Source organism: Piliocolobus tephrosceles, chromosome 1 (assembly GCF_002776525.5).
Source record: "Piliocolobus tephrosceles isolate RC106 chromosome 1, ASM277652v3, whole genome shotgun sequence".
In the NCBI taxonomy this organism is placed as follows: Eukaryota; Metazoa; Chordata; class Mammalia; order Primates; family Cercopithecidae; genus Piliocolobus; species Piliocolobus tephrosceles.
In genome coordinates this window covers 98109322-98135513 of record NC_045434.1, presented here as the reverse complement: position 1 = coordinate 98135513, position 26192 = coordinate 98109322, and the positions used below count along the sequence as shown (strand labels likewise).

General features: G+C 39.7%; 1 protein-coding gene across 1 annotated transcript; it reads left to right on the top strand.

The window, feature by feature from the left end:
- Positions 1-8928: 8928 nt before the first annotated feature.
- Positions 8929-24861, top strand: CD84 (CD84 molecule). Its single transcript, XM_026457035.1, has 2 exons — positions 8929-9066; positions 23543-24861. The coding sequence occupies exons 1-2, from the start codon at positions 9021-9023 to the stop codon at positions 23962-23964; spliced, it is 468 nt and encodes a 155-aa protein (XP_026312820.1). The 5' UTR covers positions 8929-9020; the 3' UTR covers positions 23965-24861.
- The last annotated feature ends 1331 nt before the right edge of the window (positions 24862-26192 follow it).

Sequence of the window (26192 nt, the reverse complement as noted above, 5' to 3'; positions counted from 1 at the left end):
GGGAGGTCGAGGCAGGTGGATCACCTGGGGTCAGGAGTTCCAGACCAGCCTAGCCAACATAGTGAAACCCTGTCTCTACTAAAAATGCAAAAATTAGCCAGGCGTGGTAGTGCATGCCTGTAATTCCAGCTACTCGAGTGGTTGAAACAGGAGAATCGCTTGAACTCAGGAGGCAGAGTTTGCAGTGAGTTGAGATCATGCCACTGCACTCCAGCCTGGGCTACTGAGTAAGACTAGGTCTCAAAAACAAACAAACAAAACTTTACATTCATAAACAGGCAGCAGGAAGGCTGTACTTTGATGATTCCTGTATGAATTAGTTTAAAGTTGTTTTCCCATTCAATTATCCTAAATAACCTTTAGATAAGAAATCAGTCCTTGCGTGGTGGCTCACGCCTGTAATCCCAGCACTTTGGGAGACTGAGGCAGGTGGATCACCTGAGATCAGGAGTTCAAGACCATCCTGGCCAACATGGTGAAACCCAATCTCTACTAAAAATACAAAAATTAGCTGGGCATGGTGGTGGGCACCTGTAATCCCAGCTACTCAAGTGACTGAGACAGGAGAATCGCTTGAACCTGGGAGGCAGAGGTTGCAGCAAGCTGAGATCGTGCCATTGTACTCCAGCCTGGGCAACAAGAACAAAAACTCTGTCAAAAAAAAGAATTCAGAGGTTGTTCAACTTGACCACCTGATACTAAGACAAGTATTCAACTTGACCACCTGACATTAATACAAGTATTCTGCTCAGTAAGTAGCAAAACTGAATTTGAAACTCAAGTTTTTGACTCCAACATTTGAGAGTGTGTAGTCTTCTTTTTTTAAAGATTTAATTAATTTTTTTAAATTGACAAATAATAATTGTACATATTCATGGGGTACATAGTGACATCTTGATGTATATAATCTATAGTGATCAAATCAGAGTAGTTAGCTTATTCATCCTGATGATTTTATTGTAAAGCTCAAAGCTATGGTCACAGAGGCAAATGTTTTTGGAGTCTTTTTATGCTATTTGGTTTTTTTGTATTGCTTACTCAGAGCCTAAACTTTGCTTGACACTATAAAAATTGCATGTACTTTTTCCTTTCCCTTTTGTTTGCAGAATTAAAAATGTTTTTATATTTCTCTCTTATTCAAACCCTTCCTTGTTTTGCTTTTGTGACATCACCTCTCCTGTTTTCTTCCTATTGCTTTAACAATTCTTTCTTTTTTCTCTTTTCATTCAGTTATAGTTGTTTTCCAGAGTTTTATTCTTATGTTTTGTTTTTTAATCTACCCTTTCTCTAGTATAGAGAATTTTTCAACATGGAATTAAAGAGAATTATGAATCAGGTGCAACTGAAGGCCATGAAAAGATTTGGAAATGAAAGCATATTACCAAATTTTAAAACTCAAGCAAATAGCTGAAAACAATAAACATAGCTGAGAACCCATGTTTGGAAGACATTCCACAGGGTGTCTACAAGGAACTCTATCAGAATGTAAAGCAAGAAGACAAAGAGAAAAATTAGGAGATATTAATTCAGCAATATGGAGGATAGTTTTAAATATTTAGGAGGACTTTTAGGAAGAGCAAGTAGAAAGGTGAAAAAGGAAGCCATAATCAAAGAAACAGAAGAAAAATTTCCTTTGCTAAAGAAAGATTTGAACCATCAGACTGAAAATACAACAGATTCCAGGCAGGAATATGCCATGCAATCACACCAGGACACATCCTGGTAAAATCTTGAATTTCAGTAATAAAGGGAAAATCTTAAGTGTTTCCAGATGAAAAGTTAAAGAACAAGAATTAAACTAGTATGTTTTCTTGCTGCAAACCTAAATGCTGGAACGAATTTAGAACTTCCATTTAGCTCCCTTCTGGGTTTTAATTTCCATCCAGAAATACCAATCTCTTCAATCTCGGACTTCAAACATTTATGAAAAATGAAATTTAAAAAGAAAAACTAAAAATGTAAACTTTATTTCTCAATAGAAGCTCCATCAAGTTCAAAACAATTTTGTAAGTGATGATACCAACCATTTAAAACATTCCTGAAGAACTGAGTGTCCTGGATACTTAACCATGTTAATGTAGTATTTTTTACATTATTAACTGAACAAAAATGGGTGTCCTTTAAAGATTTTTTTTAAGATTAAGGAAACAAAAAGAAGTCAGAAGAAGCCAAATCAGGACAGTAAAGTGGATCCTAATGATTTGCTATTGAAAAATGAGCAGGAGCTTTGTTGTAGAGAAAGACTCTAGTGAAACTCTTCTGTGCATTTTTCTGCTAAAGCTTTGTCTAACTTTCTCAAAATACTTTCATAATAAGCAAATGTTAATGTTCTTTGACCCTTTAGAAAGTCAATAACAAAATGCCTTGAACATCCCAAAAAACTGTTCCAATGACCTTTGCTCTTGACTGGTTCACTTTTGCTTTGACTAGACAGCTTCCACCTCTCAATGGCCATTGCTTTGATTGTACATTTTCTTCAGGATGGTACTGATAAAGCCATGTTACATCTCCTGTTATAATTCTTTGAAGAAATGCTTCTACAAAGCATTTTCAAAGTGAGATCATCCAGCTGCTTTAAAATTTCCATTGAAAGCTTTGCTCTTGCCTTTAGCTGATCAGAGAGCAACAACTTTGGCACTCATTGAGTGGTAAGTTTGCCCAATTTTAATTTTTCTGTCAGAATTGTGTAATTGGTTCAACATATGGAAATCAATAAACGTAATCCATCACATAAACAGAACCAATGACAAAAACCACATGATTATTGCAATAGATGCAGAAAAGGCCTTAAAAAAAATTCAACAGCCTTTCATGCTAAAAACTCTCAATAAACTAGATATTAATTGAACATATCTCAAAATAACAAGAGCTCTTTATGACAAACCCACAGCCAATATCATACTGAATGGGGTAAAAATGGAAGCATTCCCTTTGAAAACTGGCACAAGGCAGGGACACCCTCTCTCACCACTCCTATTCAATATAGTATTGGAAGTTCTCACCAGGGCAATCAGGCAAGAGAAAGAAATTTAGCATATTCAAATAGGAAGAGAGGAAGTCAAATTGTCTCTGTTTGCAGATGACGTGATTGTGTATTGAGAAAACCCCATCATCTCAGCCCAAAATCTCTTTAAGCTGATAAGCAACTTCAGCAAAGTCTCAGGATACAAAATCAATGTGCAAAAATGACAAGCATTCCTATACACCAATAACAGACAAACAGAGAGCCAAATCATGAGTGAACTCCCATTCACAATTGCTACAAAGAGAATAAAATACTTAGGAATCCAACTGACAAGGGATATGAAGTACCTCTTCAAAAATCACTGCTCAAGGAAGTAAGAGAAGACATAAACAAATGGAAAAACATTGCATGCTCATGGATAGGAAGAATCAATATTTCAGTTATAGTTGTTTTCAATCAATGAAAACGGCCTTACTGCCTGAAGTAATTTATAGATTCAATGCTCTCCCTATCAAACTACCACTGATTTTCTTCACACACAGAATTAGAAAAAACTACTTTAAACCTCATATGGAACCAAAAAAAAAGCCCACATAGCCAAGAAAATCTTGGGCAAGAAGAACAAAGTTGGAGGTATCATGCTGCCTGACTTCAAACTATACTACAAGGTTACAGTAACCAAAACAGCATGGCACTGGTATCAAAACAGATATACAGACCAGTGGAACAGAACAGAAGCCTCAGAAATAACACCACATGTCTACAACCATCTGATCTTTGATGAACCTGACAAAAACAAGCAATGGGGAAAGGATTCCCCGTTTAGTAAATGGTGTTGGGAGAGCTGGCTAGCCATATGCAGAAAACTGAAACTGGACCCCTTCCTTACACATTATACAAAAATCAACTCAAGATGGATCAAAGACTTAAATGTAAGACCTAGGACCATAAAAATCCTAGAAGAAAACCTAGACAATACCATTCAGGACATAGGCCTAGGAAAAGACTTCATGTCTAAAACACCAAAAGCAATGGCAACAAAAGCTAAAATTGACAAATGGGATCTAATTAAACTAAAGAGCTTCTGCATGGCAAAAGAAGCTATCATCAGAGTGAACAGGCAACCTACAGAATGGGAGAACATTTTTGCAATCTATCCATCTGACAAAGAGCTAATATCCAGAATCTACAAAGAACTTAAATAAATTTACAAGAAAAAAGTCAACAACCCCATCAAAAAATGGGCAAAGGATATGAACAGACACTTTTCAAAAGAAGACATCTATGCAGCCAACAGATGTATGAAAAAATGCTCATCATCACTGGTCATTAGAGAAATGCAAATGAAAACCACAAAGAGACCACCTCACACCAGTTAGAATGGCGATCATTAAAAAGTCAGGAAACAACGGATGCTGGAGAGGTTATGGAAAAATAGGAACACTTTTACACTGTTGGTGGAAGTGTAAATTAGTTCAACCATTGTGAAAGACAGTGTGGCAATTCCTAAAGGATCTAGAACTAGAAATACCATTTGGCACAGCAATCTCATTACTGGGCATATATCCAAAGGATTAGAAATCAATCTATGATAAAGACACATGCACATGTATGTTTGTTGTGGCACTATAGCAAAGACTTGGAACCAACCCAAATGTCCATCAATGACATACTGGATTAAGAAAATGTGGCACATATACACTATGGAATACTATGCAGGCATAAAAAAGAATGAGTTCATGTCCTTTGTAGGGACATGGATGAAGCTGGAAACCATCATTCTCATCAAACTATCACAACATCAGAAAACTAAACACCTCATGTTCTCACTCATAAGTGGGGGTTGAACAATGAGAACACATGGACACAGGGAGGACACAGGGAGGAGAACATCACACACTGGGGCCTGTGGGGGTTGAGGGGGGCTAGGGGAAGGATAGCATTAGGAGAAATACCTAATATAGGTGACGGGTGGATGGATGCAGCAAACCACCATGGCACATGTATACCTATGTAACAAAACTGCACGTTCTGCACATGTAACCCAGAACTTAAAGTAGAATAATAAAAAATTAAGTTACATAAATGTAAAATAAAATACACAGTATTAAAAAATCTTGTAATACCATTTCCACATAAGAAATTGGTCTCTCCAGTAAATTACATATCACCATAAACAAAAATATACAGGAACTGAGAGAAATGAGAATTGACTTCTCTCAGTTCTTGCTTTTTTTTAATTTTTGAAACAGAGTCTAGCTCTGTCGCCTAGGCTGGAATGCAATGGTGTGATCTTGACTCACTGTAACCTCCACCTCCTGGGTTCAAGCAATTCTCCTGCCTCCCGAGTAGCTGGGACTACAGGCACATTCCACCATGCCCAGATAATTTTTTGTATTTCTAATAGAGATGGGCTTTCACCATGTTAGCCAGGATGGTCTCGATCTCCTGATCTCGTGATCTGCCCGCCTTGGCCTCCCAAAGTACTGGGATTACAGGCATGAGTCACCATGCCTGGCCAGTTCTTGCATTAATTTTTTGTCATGTTTAGTGCAATATCATAAGCCTTGAATAAAAACCATAAGACCCATACAAAGTACCACTAGTGATGCTGGAATTTCTCCCAAGAAGCAGAGAAAAGTCACGACATGACAAGAAAAACTTGAATTGCTTGATATGTACCAAAAATTGGAGTCTGCAACTGCCGTTGCTGTTGCCTGCCATTTCTAGATAAAATAATCCGGTGTAAGGACTATTGTGGAAAAAGGGAATTTGTGAAGCCATCTCTGCAACTACACCAACAGGTTCAAAAACCATGTATTTTTTGTGAAATGTCCTTTTAATCTCATTTGAAAATGAGGCTATAAAAAAGGCATACCTATAGACTCAAGTTTGTTTCAAGAAAAAGCAAAGTTGTTATATGACAAAGCAAAAGGAAGGCAAAGGATCTAAAGCTGGAGAATTTAATGCCAGCAAAGCTTGGTTTGATGATTTAGAAAGATACTTGGCTTAAAAATGTCAAGATAACAAGAGAAGCAGCTTCTTGCTGATCAAGAGGCAGCAGATGAGTTCCCAAACACCATTAAGAAAATCCTTGTGGAGAAAAGATACCTGCCTGAGCAGGTTTTTAATGCAGATGAATGTGCTCTATTCTGTGGGGGTGGGTGGGTGGATGGGGAAATGCCACAAAGGACATGTATTAGTAAGGAAGAGAAGGTAGCACCAGGATTTAAGGCAGAAAGGGCTAGATAACTCTACTGTTTTGTGCAAATGCAGTTGAGTTTATGATCACAACTGCCCTTATCTATAAATCTGCTAACTCTTGAGCCTTGAAGGGAAAAACACCAGCAGCCAGTGTTTTGATTGTACCACAAGGAGGCCTGGACAACAAGAACACTTTTCCTGGATTGGTTTCATCAATACCTTGTGATTGAAGTCAGGAAATACCTTGCCAGTAAGGGACTGCCTTTTAAAGTTATTTTGATATTGGACAGTGCCCCTGGCCACCCAGAGCCCCATGAGTTCAACAGCAAAGGCACTGAAATCATATACTTGTCCCCAAACATGTTTCTAATTCAGCCTTTAGAACAGGGGGTCATAAGGACCTTTAAGGCTCATTATACACGTACTCTATGGAAAGGATTGTCAATGCCTTGGAAGAGAACCCCAGGCGAGGGCCACCATGAAAGTCTAGAAAGATTACATCATTAAAGATGCCATCATTGTTGTAGAAAAAGTGGTGAAAGCTGTTAAGCCTGCAACAATAAACTCTGCTTGAGAAAACTGTGTCCAAATGTTGTGCGTGACTTCACAGGATTTATGACAGAGCTAATCAAGGAAATTATGAAAGATATTGTGGATATGGCAAAAAAAAAAAAAAAAGATGGGGTAAAGGGTTTCAAGAAATAGATCTTGTCAAAATTCAAGAGCGAATAGACACCACACCAGAGGAATTAACGGAAGATGACTTGATGGAAAAGAATGCTTCTAAGCCAGGATCAAACAATGAGGAAGAAGACATAGAAGCAGCAGTGCCAGAAAACAAGCTGACATTAGACAGTCTGGCAGAAGGCTTCTGACTATTCGGGACTGCTTTTTAACTTCTTTTATGACATAGGCCCTTCTATGGTATGATACAGGCACTAAAACTAAAACAAATGGTAGAAGTAAGAAAGGGCACCATATAGAAACATTTTTAGAGAAATGAACAAGCAAAAAAGTCAGACAAAAATTAAATGTATTTCTGAAAAGTTACACCGACTATGCCTGTCTCTTCCACCTTCTCGACCTCTATCTCTTCTTCCTGTGTCATCCCTGAGACAGCAAGACCAACTCCTCCTTATCCTTCTCCTCCTTAGCCTACTTAACATAAGCTGATGAGGATAAAGACCTTTATGATCATCTAATTCCACTGAATGAACAGTAAACATATTTTGTCTTCATTATGATTTTCTTAATACCATTTTATTTTCTCTAGCTTACTTTTCTGCAAGAATATGGTAAATAATACATATGACACATAGAATATGTGTTAATCAACTGTGTTGTTGGCAAGGCTTCCAGTCAACAATAGGCTATTAGTAGTTGAGTTTAGGGATGTCAAAAGTTATGCATGGACTTTCGACTGTTTGAAGGGACAGCACTCCAAACCGCTGCATTGTTTAAGGGTCAACTATATGCAATATTATGTAAGTATATATGGGAGATGATCAGCAAGATTATTTAATGAGTGACTCTAGAGGCCCAGGTTACCTAGGAATGAGCTAGCTGGCATGAGGACTCAGTCAAAAAGAAAAGCTGTACACATCCCCCAGGTCTCAGGGGTAGTGTCCCCAGCCTTCCCATTACTCCCCAAACCAGCTGGGTCAAACTGCTTAGCTTCTGGGCACAAATATTCATTTCTATCACCATTCCCAGACAACGTCTCCCATACACACATTACACAATCACTCGTATTCTTGTTAACCAGGATGAAGACCCTCTACAAGAAATAGTCCTGTTACATCTAGCTCAACTCCACCTAAGCATGCCTCTGCACCTGCTGTCTCTCATGCCCAGGAGCCACAGTCTTTGCCAAGTGACACTTGCTGGCTTTTACCTCAGTTCACTAATTCACTGTGTGATATAGGGAAAGGTCACTTCCTCTCCTCCTGAGCCAGTTTCTCCATCTGCAAAATAGATTCAATAGTCTAAAAATCTCTTTCAACGTTAATTTTTATCAAACACTTTTTGTGTCCCTAATAAGGTGTGATCATAATCATAATGTTTCATGATGATATCATGGAATTATACATAATTATATATATAGTTATATTATATTATGTATTAATGTATTATATAATTACATATTATGGTACCATATATAAATATAATTATATATTATTAATATAATACTTAATATTGATTATATTAAATAATATGACATGTTGATTATATACATAATCATGTATTTGTGATCATTTTATATAACTATAATTATATAATTTTAATTGCTACAATTTTTAATCTCCTATCATACGTCAAAACATTTTTCCTCTTCCATATCCCCCACCACCATTCGCCTAATAATAGTAATTCATTCTTCGAGCCTGTCTCAGGTTGGTTGTCAGTTTCTTCAGGAAGCCTACTCCAACTTTTCTTAGCCTGAGTTAGATGCCCCTATTCCTCTCATAGTTCCCTGTATTTTTCCTGTTGCAACACTTATTACATTATGTTAGAATTGCTTGTTTAGTTGTTGATTACTCCAAAAAAGAGCATAAACTCCATGAAAGGAGGGTGATCGATTGCTTTGTTGCTCTGTATATTGCCAACACCCAGAAGAGTGCCTGGCACATAGTAGGCACACAATAAATATTTGTTGAATAAATAATTAATGCTAGGCACTTTAAATTGGAAAAAATTAGCACAGTAATACAAAGACCAATGTTAACTAAATCAGTTAACTTGCACTTCCTTTCTTAAATGTGGTTATAAAAAGGAGGAAGAAAACTCAAGTGAAACTGACTCTGCTAGAACAGTGCCGTGCTTTCCCGCGGAAGGTTAGACCCTGAGAGAGATGGCTCAGCACCACCTATGGATCTTGCTCCTTTGCCTGCAAACCTGTGAGTTCTGACCCTTGCTGATCCGCTCCTGGTTTTCCATAAAGTTTCAAAAATTACCCTTAAGGAAGATATTGAACTGTCTTTTTGATCTGTGTTTAACAGAACTCCCTGGGTCTCAGTATCTACTATACTCAACAGGATGCAACAGGCTGGGGAGAGACTTAAAATTCAAACCTAAGTGTTTTTCAGCTTTCTGAGTTTTATCTAGTTTTGGAGATCTCAGTTTCCAAAGGTCTGAGGCAAAACCTTCTCAGAGGAATCAGCACTTGGTAAACCCACCCACAAAGCCTGGCAAAAGAAAGATCATCTAAAAGCTCGAATGACTTACAAGCAGTCTCTTCTTGGCATTCAACTGTGATGGTGTTTGAGGGAGAAAATGTCTTTCCTAATTATAGTTGATTGTTCTATCAGGTTAGAGTGATGGATGACTCATTATCATTGTTGAGCCTCATCTCTATAAACTCCCTTTATTTTCAAAGCACAGTTAGAGCTATTACTCTGCTTTTATCCTCAAGAAAGTCTAAAATAAATGAGGAAGAGATTATTATCCCATTTTTTACAAATAGTCTCAAAAAAGAATTGGAGAACTTGAATTTAAAACCTTATTTTTCTCATTTATGGCATAACAGTAAACTAAAAGAACAACATGAATATTGATTGCTATTGGTACAAAGGAAATTATAACAACACAGTTCTGGGAGTGCTGTGTCATTGTACATATTATCTCATTAAATACAAACAACTGCTCTGTCTAACAGAAATTTACTATGTTTGGAACTTCTAAATCTACTTCTAGTATCTCTTGCCAGTCCTGAAAATACACTAGCAATATTCTGGTGTGAGTTAGAACCCTGGGAACCTAGTACATTAGGATTTTCTGAAAAAGGTAAAATCAATGCACCGTGATCTCTCTGGTTCCCTTGGCCATTTCAAGCTATGGCTCCTTTAATTTGAACTTCATGGAGATTGTAACCACTAGTCAGACCAAATTTTTGGAGCCTCTGCTGGTCGCTCTAGAATGACAGACAGAAAATGCAAGTAGATGAGGAAAAGTTGGTACTAGGGATGTCCTTAATCTTCCAGAGAGAGATTAGACAAGGTAGCATTTGATACCACTTAATTTGCAAAACATTCTATGATGTTTATGCCTAATTTTTATGTTATCCATATGAAAACCATTGAGATGGGAAAGATAGATGTTATTAATCTCATTATGCAAGAAAAATAATAAACTAAGATTTAGGGGTTAAAAAATTCACCTGAAATTTCACTACCTAAATTGGTAGAGCTGGAAATATACGTTGGTTTTTCTAATCCCAAGGTTAATCCCAATCCCATTGGATCTTCTTTCTGCTCCACCTGACCTCTTCACTCATTGCTTTCAGATTCTTGATGCTCTTCAAAAGCTTAACACCTGCTAAAATAAAAGGTAGCTCTAGGATACACTTCTTTCATCTACCGAAACTGAAATAAAATTGTCAAAGCAGCTAGTAGTGAATTGCTTAGGAGTTTTGTGACCTAGAGGAAGTTATATTCCTCCTCTGACTCTTGTTTCAGCTTCAAAATGGGGAGGGTATTAATACAGTAGAATTGTTTTGAGAATCAAAATGATGATAATGCATGTATAACACTTGGCATAGTACCTAAATATATTAAATGCTTAACAGATATTAGCTAATGTTGCTGTTTTTCACACTCGCTTTTCATGCATTATTAGGAACAGCCATGGCTTTACCACACAGAGATCCTGGGCAGGACTCCTCTGTCAGGGAATTGTCCAAGGAACATAAACAGGAGAAAAGGTGGTGGGAGTTTGAGCTTAGGTGTTGGTTTATCGGGGTTCTGGAAAAGGAAACTAGGAGTGAGATACTCATTTCATTAAGGATCCATGAAAGGGGAATGGGAGCTTGTTTTATAAAAGTAAAGCCAGGACTACTTTTTACGTACTGTCTACCTTTACTGAATTATCTGTTTGCCTCTTAAGGATTATTCTGCAAACTTTTCTGAGCATAAAAATATACCCTGAATTCCTCCTGCTGCTGTTCCTGGTAGAGGTAGTCCCTTACATTCAGTATTGGGCTTAGGAGTCTACACTTTATGCATTTCCCTGGAATTCAGAGAGTTGAAGAGGCTGAGAAGCAGTGGAGAGATGCAGGGAGAAACCCCCATTTCCCCTCAGAAATTACCAACATAAGGAAAGTCTGAGTGTGCAAACTTATGACTGTTCTATGTTGGAAAAGTTTTCTCTGAGTCAAAATTCACAGTCTTATGCTCTGATGTCAACTTTCTGATCATGACTTTGGAAACACCATGACTCTGACTCTCTCTCCACATACCCTAGGAGACACTCCCACTCTAGGGGTAGGAGATAGAGGAGTCCACCAGTTTTAATCCTTGCCCATCCCCTCTACATATTCTGTCTCACACTCTTAAGTCTTCTTTTCCTCTGCCCCATTCCTATTTCCATTTCTTCAACTCCCTGTCTTGTCTCCCATCAGTAATAGTAATAAATAACCATTTATGGAGCAATCACTGCATATTTGGCATTACTCTAAGTAGTCTACAGTTATTATTTTGTTTAATCCTTACAACACACTATGAGATAGGTACTGTTTATGTGTGCATATACAGATGAAAGCATTGATACACAGAGAGTCAAAGGTCATTTAACCAAAGAGTGAAAGAAATAGAATTTAAACTTCAGAGTCATTAGACTTAACCTCTGAGTCATGCTGCCTCCACCCACTTTGATGCTGAAGTGGAGTAAATTACTCTCCCCACTATTAATGTTTGGGAATATGGCAGTAAAGAGTGATGATTTATTTAGTTCTGTCAAGACAGGATTATTTGGATAGAAGCTGTGCCTTTCTCTTAACTCACCCACAGAGGAGGAAGGAGCTGCTGGCAGGTCCTTGCCAATAACAGAAGTTTGGACAGGGCAGTGAGGCAGAATACCCAAGCAAATAACCATCTCCAGACATGTTTCAAATACCATTCACTTTAATATTATTCAAATGTGATTTGAATTAGTTTCTTTAAACAAATGAAAGTCCAATATCAACATGATGTTGATTTCCTGTTGGATGTTGAACATGGTCATGGGGATTTCAGCAGTTGAGACTTAAAATTCCAAGAAATGAGTGGACCCACTGTGGGTAACTGCACCCCAACCATCATCCTGGGTCTCAAAGGCAGGAAGCATACCTGTGGAAGTATGCTGACAAAACAACCTGCCACTGATCTGAAGTCCTTGCGTCATGGGGTCTTCAAGAAAAGGGCAAGGCCTCTGTATTAGAATGAGATGTAAGCAGACAACTACATAGACATTCAGAAAAGGCTCAAAAGCAGAAATCCAGTTATAGAAATGGAAATATATTATATATGGGTAAAACTGGTTATCAAATACCCAGCTTCCAAACAGAGGGTGGGAAGCTGTTCCCCCTGTAATAACTCAGTCCTTCAGTGGAAGGTAGTGGAGGCCTACCTTGTCAGCTCCAACTGCTGAAGCAGTCCTGGAGATCAATATGGAGTCCAACAAGGCAGCCAGAGCACCTTCACAACAGAAGCCTGATGGTCAGTGCCAAGCCATTCAGGCTACTGAAGTATTCCTAAATCAAACCTTTCTTGTCTTGGACCTTAGGAGAGGGATGGACCTGTAAGTTTGGGAATCACTGGGCTCATCTATGTGAAACTTGGAAGGAGGTATGAGCAATCAGTTGGGAGCTCATATAGGTGAAACTGACTAGGTACTCATGTTTCCTTTGTTATACTCAATGTTCAAGTACCCACTAATAGAGGGTAGCAATGTTAAAACAGTGGATGGGCCATGATCTCATGTCTGTTTTGAGATTCTGTGTGTGTGTGTGTGTCTCTGTGTGTGTGTCTGTGTGTGCGTGTCTGTGTGTGTGTGTGTGTGTGTGTGTGTGTGTGTGTTTTGAAGGAACCAATTCAAGTAAACCTAAATCCCAATAAAGGTGATATAAAGTAAAACTCCCAGGGGAAAACAACGTACTATTGCATGGGGGTAGTAGGTTCCTTTTTCTTAAAACCTCATGATCAAGGACTTTCCGTTGCTTTGGAGAATGACACAAAATTTCTGGCTGCCCAGCCCTGTGCTTCCTCTTTCCCTCTATGTCCCTTCACTCAATGTGAACAGTTATAATGGATTGTCTTCTGGGTACCACATGCTAAAGCTACCTCTGGTCACTCGCCCAGACCTACAATACTCAGCGATGTTCCACCCCCACTTTTTGACTCTAGGAAGCAGTGGGTGGAGAAGAGAGGGGAAGTTTAGCTAGTGCCACAAAAAAAAAAAAAAGGACAAGAAATGTTTATCTGGAGGATCCTAAGAAAGTAAGGGGGTGGAAGTGTCTGTTAAGCAACAGTACAGCCTTCCCCATTTCCACTCTTATTAATAGCTACTTGCTGACTTGAACATCTCCCCAATACTCTAACTCTAATTTTTCCCTTCATAGCTGTCTAAGGTGTTATTTTAGTCTCTTTGAAGATGTTTATTTGTTTTACATAGCAAACACCTGTAGTGCCAAGCATACGCCAGGCACTCTTCTAAGAGGTCTACAAATATCAACTCATTTAACCCTCATAATATTTTTATGAGGTCAAATATTGTGCTATTATTACCTTCACTAATGTGCTAATATTACCTTCATTTTAAAATTAGGGAAACTGAGGCACAGAGAGGTTACTGACTTTCCCTAGGGTTCATGGACAGTCCCTGATAGAGCCAGGATTCTAGCCCAGGCAGCCTAGGTCTCAGTGACTAACTCATTGTGCCACACAGGTGACTCCACAAGGCAAGGCTCCCCTTGGAACCACTAGACTCTTCTCCATTAGTACACACACTTGAGAGCACTCTCGTGTCATTTAATCCTCATAATTCCTCAAAGTGGCAGGACAGCTTTGTTTTATTTCTTTTACTAACTAGAACCCTCAGACTTAGCAAGTAAGTGACATTCATGGTCATTTAGCTAGTCAACAACAGACCCTTGACTCAAATGTGTTTCCTAATCCCTGGTTCAGGACAATTTTACTAACTATGCTGTGGGTCCCCATTCTGTGGATCTAAAAAATTTTCTTCACAAACAATATAGAATATAGAAAGAAGTTGCAGTTAGCCATCTGCTTCTTGTTAATAATCAGTTTAAATACTTGACCTTTCGGCCAGGCGCGGTGGCTCAAGCCTGTAATCCCAGCACTTTGGGAGGCCGAGGCGGGTGGATCATGAGGTCAGGAGATCGAGACCATCCTGGCTAACATGGTGAAACCCCATCTCTACTAAAAAAATACAAAAAAAAAAAAAAAAAACTAGCCGGGCGTGGTGGCGGGCGCCTGTAGTCCCAGCTACTCGGGAGGCTGAGGCAGGAGAATGGCATGAACCCGGGAGGCGGAGCTTGCAGTGAGCTGAGATCCGGCCACTGCACTCCAGCCCGGGCCACAGAGCGAGACTCCGTCTCAAAAAAAAAAAAAAACTTCACCTTTCACATCAAGACCCAGAGATCAGTAAAGAGTCCTCTCTTGCCCTCACTCTTCCTCTTGCTGAGATTTTCTGCCTTGTTTTTCTATTGTTGGAAAAGGATAATTGAGTCAGTTGCAAAAAAAAAAAAAAATTTTTTTTTAAAGACAGAGTCTTGCCCTGTCACCCAGGCTGGAGGGCAGTAGCACAATCACGGTTCACAGCAGCCTTGACTTCCTAGACTCAAGTGATCCTCCTGTCTCAGCCTCCCAAGTAGCTGAGACTACAGGCATGCATTACCACACCTGACTAATTTTTTTTTATTTTCTTTTTCATAGAGACGGGATCTCATTGTGTTACCCAGGCTAGTGTTCATTTTTTCAACAAACATTTAATAATCATCCACTAGTTATTGGAGGAATGGTAGTGATTGAAACAAAGACTTGCATTCTTGATAATTGCATTATAGTAGCAGTGTATTGAGGGGATAGGTTGGGAGACAATAAATATGCACAGGCAATGTTTTAGTGGTGATAACTACAATGACGAGGATAGCAAGGCAAGGCAAGAGAAAATGATGGGGTGGGGATTGCTATTTTAGGCACAGTGACCAGGAAAGCTCTTTCTAATGAGGTGATGCTGGGACAAAAACCTGAACAAAGTAAGGAGCTGCTGAAAAGAGTGTGGTAGGAAAAGAGGAGAACAACGGTGCAAAAGCTCTAAGGCAAAGTGCCCTTGGCCTGTTTACAGAACAGAGGGAGCTGATGTGGTTGGAGTAGGAGAGAAGTAGGGGCAGATCAGGCAGAGCCTAGTAGTGATGGTAAAGGTTATGAAAGGAGAATAGAGAGCTCCCCAAACTCCAAGGGTACACTGTGTTCATTTTTAATAGAATCTAAGGAGAACTATGGGGTTTTAGGTCTAAATGACCTCTCCATTGTCATCTGTATTTGACTTTGGATTCCACCCAACACTTCAGTAGGTTTTGCTTGCCCAGCCTTGAAGAATTTTCCTCTCACCAGTTAAAAGCCTCATACCCCATCAATCTTTATACTTCTTATGGGTTTCTAATTCTTTCCTTTTTTTGTTGTTGTTGTTTTTTCAAATATTCTCCTTTTTCTCACGATCCCTGTTGTCTTCTTCTAGTCAGTGGCTTTGAGCGACCTAACCATGAAATATACATTTGTAAAATCCATCCATACACCTAGGACCATCCAGGGAAACAGGGTTATCATCTTAGACACAGAAAGGTGTATTGCACTGGGAAGGGCGCCCCAGCCCAATCCAGGAGGGGAAGTCAACTTCCAGTGAGCAACCAGTCCTCAGTGCTCTCTTTCAACACTGGTCATCCTGTCCTCTGGGTCCTGGGCTTCCTCTCTGCCATAGCTACCTAAGAGTCACAGTGAACAGGTTTCTCCATCTAAGCCTCCACCCCAGGGTTTCAGCCTTTTCTTGCTTTTGTTTCTCCTCTGGAGGTATGGCCTTTCTCCTACCTTTCCAATTTGTGTTCTGGCATAGGAAGGTCACAAAATTACACTGGAAAAGGTTATAAATGTGGGTTACTGCTTCTTCGCTGGCCTCCCAAGGGTACTTAGTAAACACTTGATCCCCTTCATCAATCTCTTGTTGACTCTCTGTGGTGTTCCTTATAGTAACATTTCCTCCCAATTTTTACATTCACCAGAATAATAGCAACTACCATTTATATGTGCCAGGCATTCGCAATTGCATTTAATAATTATCCACGCTTTACCGATGAGGCACCTGAGGAAGAGTGAATTTCAATAATTTTCTCAAGATAACACAGCTAGGTTCAAATATTCCTAGATTCAAAATCTGCACCTTTAGTCTGTATACCTCCTAGCTGGTCCCACTCTTGCCTCCTCACTGTCAGCAGATAGTCTCCCCTCCTACATTACTGAAGAGATGAAGGCCACCAATAATGATTGCCTTCCGTTTTATCCTATCTATTCCAAAATATCCACTCTGTATTAAGCACCTTCTATGTGTCTTCAAAACAATTCTATAAGGCAGGCATTATTATAGCCCATCTTGTAGTCAAGTAAGATGAGGGCCTCAGCAAATGCCAGGGATTGAACCTGAAAACAAGCCCATGTGGCTCAAATCTGTGCTCACTGTACATCACCAAGCAGCCTCTTCCTATCACCGTCTTTAATAACATCTCAAAATACCTTTGCTCTTTCACTCATCCTTTCCTCTCCCCTTTCCACTTCAGGTGAGGGTGTGACCCTCCTTAAACCTATAACTTCCACTGCCTGCCCTTTCCTTTCCATCTTTTGTTCCATAACAAGCATTAGTGGTCTGCATATCTTGTGCTGTACTGTATACCAGAGGTTTAAGGCAAGGCCCCTGGACTCAAGTCATTCACAGTGTCCAGAACACACACAGATTGATGACCACCACACGATGTGGCAAGTGCTATGAGAGGGAAACCTGGAGTTCCAGAGAGGCCAGGGGCAGGAGCATCTAACCTAGAGCAGGCCCACTGGGGACATCTGGGGACATCTCTCTCTGCTCACCCTCCCTAGCACCTCCTCTGCAACCCCTAGTCTCTTCTATTTTAAAACGGAAATAAATTAGTTTTACCTGACCCTCTAGCTACTGTCCTATCTCATCACCCTTCTTTCACTGTCAAGTTTTTCCTCCACACTTTACCACCTACTCTGTCAGTCCCCTAGACTCTGGCCTTCCATCGAGTTGTCTTACTTGCACTATATTCTCAAAGGCCATCAATAACCTCGTAACGGGCAAACCCAGGGCCATTTTCAGTCATTATCCCATTGAACACTGAATCATTAGACATCAGTAGCAATATCCTCCTTGAGATTCTTTCTCCTCTCTGTGATATCGTCCATTATTGGTGCCTCTCTTGCACTCTTACCGCTTGGTCTATTGTGTTTCTTTTGATGGTGCCTCTTCTACAAATGTGAGCACTCTTACAAGGCTCAGTCGTGGACTTCAGGCTTACTCTTCCTGAATGACCCTCCTCTCCTTCACCCACTCCATTTCTGTGGATGATTTCTAAGCCCGTTGAATTTCAGTGTTACAGTAAGTACCAGATACACTAAAATAAGAATGCCTTAAACAAGAAAGAAGTTTATTTCTTGCCCATGTAAAAAAGTCCAGAGTTGGCTGTTCACAGTTGGTAGAATAGTTCACAAGGTCACTGGGGTTCTGACTTCTATCTTCCTGCTCCACCATCCTCAGAATTTGGCTTCCTCCTCATGACACAGAATGTTTGTCTAAGATCCAGCTGTCATGGCCGTCTGGCCGGCAAAAGCAAGGAAGAGATGAAAACAGCAAATTTCCCTCATGTATGTATTTATTATTGGTTTTTTTCTGAGACAGGGTCCCACTCTGTCACCCAAGCTGGAATGCAGTGGTGTGGTCTTGGCTCACTGAAACCTTGACCCCCTCGGACTCAGGTGATCCTGTCACCTCACCCTCCTGGGCAGCTGGGACTACAGGTGTGCACCATCATGCCCAGGTAATTTTTGTACTTTTTTGTAGAGACATGGTTTTGCCATGTTACCCAGGCTGGTCTCGCACTCCTGGGCTCAAGCGATCCACCTGCCTCAGCCTCCCAAAGTGTTGGGATTGCAGATGTGAGCCACCACACCAGGTTCCCCACGCTTCTTAAAGACATAGAAGTCATATACAACACTTCCATTTTTATTCTGTTGGGCTGAACTTAGTCATATGACCAATGTTAGCTAGAAGAAAGCAGGAAAATATAGTCTTTACTCTGGGTGGCTCTATGCCCTGCTAAAATTTAACGATTCTATTACTAAGAATGAAGGGGGGAACATATATTGGAAAACAGCTAGCAGATTCTGCCACAGTGCCCCAAATAATACTTCAAGTCCATTCTCTCTCCTTATCTTCCATCCTTCCAACAGCTTACTTACAGGGTCCACTGTCATCTGAAATTTAATGTTTCTAAGATTAAACTTGTCCTTCCCCCTTTGACTTATTTCCATCATAAACTTTATGAGTTTTTCAATGACATAAAATAGAAACTCAAAATATATTGATGAACAATTGAATTCTAGCAGATGCCTCTTTATTTCTTGCCTTTCTCTGTGTTATCGTCAAATCCAGCCCTTCCTTTCCATTCCCATTATCGTCCCCTGGTTCATGCCCAGAAGACTACAGTATTCCCTAAATGGCCTCTCTGATGCAGCCTCTCCTTCCTGTTTTCCTCCCCACACATCATTACTAGATTACAATGACTAAAACATTATTTTAATCTTCACCCTCAAAAATCTTAATAGTTCCCCTCTGCCTCTGGTGGAGACCTCAAACTGAAGGCTGTCTCAAATCTAAACCCAATTTGTATCTCCAGCTGTACTTCTGTCCACTCTGATATGCAAATTTATATTCATCCAACTAACATCACAGTTTCTGCTTCTAAACTTTTATTCAGGATCCAAGGACTTGAGACACTCTTCCTTTCCCTTTCCATCAAGTAGAATTCTATTCACCCTTCAAAATCCTCCTCAAATTCTACTTTCTTTGAGATGTTTTTTCTAACCACTACAGCTCAGCGATCCCTCCCTTCTTAGAATTCCTATCATAATCACTGTTTCTGCCATTCACTTGAATTTATTATTTACTATCTCATATTGCAAAGCAGAATTTGTGTGTGTGTGTATGTGTGTGTGTATCTTATTTCCTTAACCAGGTATCAAATTCCCCCAAAAAGGCAGAGACTCTGTCTTTGCCGTAGACTAGCATAGTGCATTTCGTGGTAAGTCCTCAAGATGTTTTTGTGCCATAAGTTATTGTAGGGAAAAAATAGGTTAGCCTGTTGCTGTGTTATTATAGATAGAAGTAAGTTTAAGAGACTTCATTCGGCTCTATATTTGAGATGCTGTTAATCTGTGACTCTACCCCCAATCTTGTCCTTGCTAGAAACATTGCTGTGCTAATTAAAGTTGAAAGGATTCTGGGCTGTAAGGAATGTGCTTTGTTAGGTAAATGTTTAAAGCCTGCTTGTGGTTGAAGGTCAGTACCATTCCTTTAAATCTCAGTAAAAGAAAAACATCTGTCTCCTGCCCGATCCTGGGAAAATGTAACAGCTCCGTGTATCTGTAAGCCTTACTGCTGATTTACTCCCTTATCTTTTTGACAATAAATACTGAGGGAACTCAGAGACCGGTGCCAGTGTGGGTCCTCTGAAAGCACAGCACTGGCCCCCTGGGGCCCCGCTTTTCTTTCTCTATACTTTGTCTCTGTGTCTTTATTTCTTTTCTCAAGTCTCTCGTTTCCACCTAGCGAGAAGCACCCACAGGTGTGGAGGGGCAGGCCACCCCTTCAAGTTATCTCTGAAATTAGATTTTAATAAGGTCATTTCCAGTGATAACATAATGTTAGAGTCCCCTTAGCACCTAGAAAAATAAATATCAGGATTGATTGATATGGACATTCTTTCTTTTAAATCTTAAAGTCTTCTAAGAGCAGAATAAAGTCTATCCAGGGTACCTAAAACTGTCCCTCCAGGCTTTACTTGAATTAGCCCTTAAAAATGGCTATTGATATATGCTCCAGTATGGCCCTGGCATCACCAAGACCATCATAACGATGGCCTAGGGCAGGCCCAAAGGGCAGGTACCAATTGTTAAAGAGATGATAAAGAACATATGATGAATGTTAAGATATCATTATCAACTCCAGAAATAACTAACATTTATTTTGCCTTGATGATCAGCAAAGCATTTCTACTCATATTACATCATTTGCTGTTCACCAAATAGGACAAATAGCATAGTTATTATTTTCATTCTATGGATGAAGAAACGGAGGCTCAGAAAGGTTTTGTGACCTGTAATCCTAGCATTTTGGGAGGCTGAGGCGGGCAGATCATTTGAGGTCAGGAGTTCAAGACCAGCCTGGCCAACATGGTGAAACCCCGTCTTTACTAAAATTACAAAAAGTAGCTGGCCATGATGGTATGCACCTGTAATCCCAGCTACTCAGGTGGCTGAGGCAGGAGAACTGCCTGAACCCAGGAAGTGGAGGTCGCAGTGAGCCAAGATCATTCCACTACACTCCAGCCTGGTTGACAATGAAAGAGTAAGACTTTGTCTCAAAAATAAATAAATAAATAAAAAAGAAAGGTTTTGTGACCTTGTTAAGGTTGTCCAGCTCATAAGTAGAAGTACTTACAGCTATGCCTTCTGCCTCCCTATCTTTCCACTGCATGCAATGGTTTTGCAGTTGCCTCTCTCAAGGCACAGTTGGAGTGTTTGAAGGTGGCAGAATCTTCATCTTAAACATGTGCAACCCCTTTGCCTTTTCCAGCAAGCAAAGTATTCATGCCAACAACACCAGCAGCACAAATAACAGCTTCCCCCAGCTTTGCCTACCCACCACCCCCACTGCCTGATTGCTCTTTGATACCCAACCATCACTTCCTGAATGACTTGCTACACGAGATGAGACATACTTTTAAAACTGCACCACACACCAACCACTGTGGCTGCTCAACGGCCCTAATATTAAGAAGGTCTCAGCCTTAACAATCTACCTACATACTTCCTGGGGTTTGGTGAGAGAACCCAGCAAAATTACGAGTCTGTGGAATCTGTTCTGTCTATCTCCTCACACCTAATCTCAATCCACAGAGTGGTGTGGCAATTAAGCACTAGGGTCTGACTTCAAAAAAAGACTTGAGACGTGGGAGATCTGAGACCAGGACTGGCTAGATAATTTGCGAGGCCCAGTGCAAAATGAAAGTGGAGGGCCCCTTATTTAAATATTATGTAGAATTTAAAGGTGGCAACGCAGCATTAAGTCCAGTTCAGGGTCCTTTTGAGCTCAGGGTTTTGTGCAACTGCATAGATCACATGCCCATTCCAGGACCTCCAGGGATTCAGGCTGGGACACTCCAAACACCTCACTCCTAGAACTCGTCAGTACAGAAAAACAGTTTATCTGGGGATAATTAATGTTCTTGAATTTTGGCAAACTATGACTCTTACCACCAAAGGCAGCATTAGCCTCTTTCTGATCTGCCACCCCAATGGCTTATTTCTATTGCTTTTACCATTTAGCACTCATCGTGTTGTGTTATCTTGCACTTGTGTCCATATCTGTCTTATTTTCTGGGCTGTGAGCTCCTCAGGGCTGCAACAATGTCCTGTTTGTCCCTGTGTCCCTAACACAGCATCTGACACATAATTAGCACTTAATAAATGTTTGCAGATAAGGGTTCCCAATTTCCCCCTTCCTACTCCCACCCCACATACTCCCCACCCTGTTATATCTTCTGTACTTAGCCATCCCCCAACTAAATCCTCAGGCCTTGTCCTGGATACTGCTCCTACAGGAAAATCTCTGTTGGTCAGAAAGGAAAGAGGTTTACATCAGCTGTCCCTAAGACTCTTTCAGTGGTTGCTGAGCTGAAGAGCAAGGGTAGCCAAAGTGAGACAGCACCATCAAGTTAAGAAATCCCTTTGTTTTGTACCACTTTAAAGTGACGTGTATACTTTATGATCCTTATTCTTCCATATACCAAGCCTTGGATAAACTTTAGGGTCAGCCTGAACACACTTATGTGGAAAACTGATGTTGTGGTCATCAGAACTTACATGCAGCCAGTATACACCAGAACCGCCCAACTAGTTTTGTTTGTGGCTAACACCCTTTCTGATTGGTCAGGGTCCATGTCATATTGGTTATTAAATACTTTGGATATCATCCATACTTGCCCCAAACAGTATTTTTCACTAAAGAGCCCTCATTGAGAATTACAGAATAATGAAGAAGAGGAGGAGGAAAAGCAGAAAAATTATGTCTTAAAATTACATTGTCTCTCATTTTACAAACTATATATTAAAACAGTTTATCTTCAAAAGTGATAGAGGAGAGAAAAGGGAGGAGAAAATAAGCTTTTCGTCTTCCTATGTTACATTTTAAAAGCATTCATCCTTCAGCTTTCACTAGGAAATGTTCCCTGAATTCCCAGAGCAGATCAAGTCCCCTTGCTGGTCTCTCTCAAATCACCATAATACTTACATACTTTGTGCCTATCCATTTGTTTGTATGATTATCTGATCAACATTGGTATCTTCCTCTGACTGTAAGTCCCAAAGAGCAAGAATTATGTCTGCTCTTCTCGCCATTGTATCCCCAGCTCCTTGTATCTTGTTTAAAAGGGTAGATGTCCAAAAAACACGTATATTATGAATTAAATTAATAAATATCCACCATAGTATCGGGAACAAAATTGATCCTGAATAAATGCACGCATTCATTCACAAATGTATGAATGAATAAACAAAACTTGCTTACTTCAGAAGTTGTTCCAAGAGAGTCTAGGAAACGCATGAATAAATTCTATCAATTAATTCCACAAATATTTATTAAGATCCTTCTATGTGTCCAGCACTCTTCTAGAGACTAGGAATATGGAAGTAAACAGAAAAACATCCCCCAAAATCACTAACTTGGGGAATATTTTCTCCAGAAACTCCAAAGCACTCTCTTTTTGTATCTTCCAAGAAGAGAGACAAAACAGTTACTTGCTTTTTGCAGAGATCGCAGGAAAATAAAAAGCAATGACCCAAGACTCCGTCAGCCAAGATATTCCAGGTTCTTGTTCCAGCTCTACCGCTTGGTAATATGATCTTGGGAAAGAAATGCACCTAATATCTTAGACTACATGGAGGCTTATGGCCTTCACCTCTCAAATGCCTTCTAGCTTTCAGAGTCTGTAAGTCTAGGTAAAAATATTTTTAACAAAATGTATCTCTAATGAGAAACTTAGCTTTTGAATGAGAATGCTTTAGAAAATTTAGTTGTCATGACATATTAAATACACCTAGAGTAGAATGCACAAAAAAAAGAAAAAAAAAGACATCCTCAAGAAACTGGGTGAACTGCATTTGTGGCAGCTCCTCAGGGAGCTCCAAGGCCAGAAAGATTAGGAATTGAAAAAGGTGCAACAGTCAGATGGCTACAGTTTTCTTTTTATGTTCTCAGGGCCGGAAGCAGCTGGAAAAGACTCAGAAATCTTCACAGTGAATGGGATTCTGGGAGAGTCAGTCACTTTCCCTGTAAATATCCAAGAACCACAGCAAGTTAAAATCATTGCTTGGACTTCTAAAACATCTGTTGCTTATGTAACACCAGGAGACTCAGAAATGGCACCCATAGTTACTGTGACCCACAGAAATTATTATGAACGGATACATGCCTTAGGTCCGAAGTACAATCTGGTCATTAGTGATCTGAGGATGGAAGATGCAGGAGACTACAAAGCAGACATAAATATACAGGTTTATCCCTACACCACCACCAAGCGCTACAACCTGCAAGTCTATCGTAAGTCATGGGAAGACGGAGGGCTTGTGTTTTATTTTTACTTTGCAAATTTGCTATCTGAAACACATCTACATTTCTGATAATTGGGTCCCCTAAATCTTTTTATATCTATAAATACTTATATATTAATACATCAATACTTACAAGAGGATGCAGTCTTATTTCAAACCTGGCTTTGCCAGCTTCTAGCTATGTAATCTTCCATCTGTAGTTGGTCCCCGGGCCTTGGTTTTCTTTTTTATATAATGCCAGTGATTATACTACTCATTTCCCAGAGTTATCATGAGGATCAAGTGAGATAGTGTATGTGAAGTGCTTAAAAAAACTTTTTATTTTAAGTTAATGATAGATGCAAAGAAGGTACAAATAAATGTACAGGGAGGTTCTGTGTACCCTTCACCCTGTGTTAACACCTTGCATAACTATACCACAATATCAAAAACAGGAAATTGACATTAGCACAATCTATAGAACTTATTTGGGTTTCACCACTTCTGCATGCATTCATTTATGTGTGAGTATGTGTGTAGCTCAATACAATTTAATCACATGGGTAGTTTTGTGTAACCACTACCATAATCAAGATTAACCATCACAAGATTCCCTCATGCTGTCCCTATACAACCACACCTCCACCTTTCTCTTCCCCAATCCCTGAAAAACACTAATTTGTTCATATCTACAACTATGTTATTTCACACACGTTATGTAGATGGAATCCTGAAGGATGTATCTTTTTGAGGTTGGGTATTTTTCACACAGCAATGTCACTGAGATTCATCCAAACTTGTGTATATTAACAGTTTGTACCTTTGTATTGCCAGATAGTATTCCATGGTATGGGTGCACTAGGTTGTTTAACCATTCACCTCTTGAGGAACATTTTAGTTCTTTCCAGTTTGGGGATATTACAAATAAAGCTTCTGTGAATATGTGTGTACACATTTCTGCATGAAATAAGTTTTTATTTATCTGGGATAAATGCTCAAAAATGTAATTGTATGATAAGTCCATTTACAGCTTTAAAATAAACTGACAAACTATTTTCAACTTTCCATTCAACTTTCCATTCTCACCAGGAATGTATGAATGATCCAGTTTCTCTACATCCTTACTAGCATTTGGTGTTATTATTTTTCATTTTGGCCATTCTGATGGGTGTGCAGTGATAACTCAATTTAGTTGTAATTTGAATTTCTAGTGGTTGATGCAAAGTGCTTTTGAAAGGTAAAATATTATAACTATTTGTTATCATCATTATAATTGCCACAATTCACTGGGAGATGTGCATGCTTTGTTTGCAAGCTACCCCAAGTGTGGTCTGTAAACTGGCAGTATCAGCATCAACTGGGAGCTTTTTGGAAATGCAAATGTTCAGGCCCTGCCCCTGACCTTTGTGAATGAATGAAGTCCAGGAATCTGTATCTAATATTACCTCTGGATTATTCCAACCTGTGCCAAAGTTTGAGTAAGCACAGACCTAGCGCTGTCCCGTTCAATATGGTAGCCTCTAGACCCATGCAGTTCTTGGGCATCTGAAATGTGGCGAGTCCAAATTGAGATGTGCTGTAAGTGTGAAATTCTTACCAGATCTTGAAATCTTAGCACCAAAAAATATATATAAAATATCTCAATAATTTTCTTTTTTTCTTCAATTTTTATTTTAAGTTCAGGGTACATGTGCAGGATGTCAAGGTTTTTTACATAAGCAAATGTGTGCCATGGTGGTTTGCTGCACAGATCATTCCATCATCTAGGTATTAAGAGCAACATCCATTAGCTAACCTTCCTGATCCTCTCTCTCCCCCAACCCCTCTCCAACAAGCCCCATTGTGTGATGTTTCCTTCCATGTGTCCTTGTGTTCTCATCATTCATCTCCCACTTATAAGTGAGAACATGTGGTGTTTGGTTTTCTGTTCCTGCATTAATTTGCTAAGGGTAATGGCTTCCAAATCCACCCATGTCCCTAAAAAGGACATGATCTTGTTCCTTTTTATGTCTGCATAGTATTCCATGGTGTATACGTACCACATTTTCTTTATCCAATCTATCATTGATGGGCATTTGGGTTGATTCCATGTCTTAGCTATTGTGATGCAATGGACATACGTGTGCAAGTATCTTTATAATAGAATGATTTATATTCTTTGGGGTATATACCCAATAATGGGTTTGCTGCAACAAATGGTGTTTCTGCCTCTAGGTTTCTGAGGAATGGCCACACTGTCTTCCACAATGGATGAACTAATTTACACTCCCACCAACACTGTAAAAGCATTTCTTTTTCCCTGCAACCTTGCCAGTTTC

Bases quoted from the DNA above. Each gene is read 5' to 3' on its own strand.
- CD84 (XM_026457035.1), top strand. From the start codon at position 9,021: ATGGCTCAGCACCACCTATGGATCTTGCTCCTTTGCCTGCAAACCT. The intron at 9,067-23,542 runs GTGAGTTCTGAC...TTATGTTCTCAG, and splicing joins GCTCCTTTGCCTGCAAACCT to GGCCGGAAGCAGCTGGAAAA.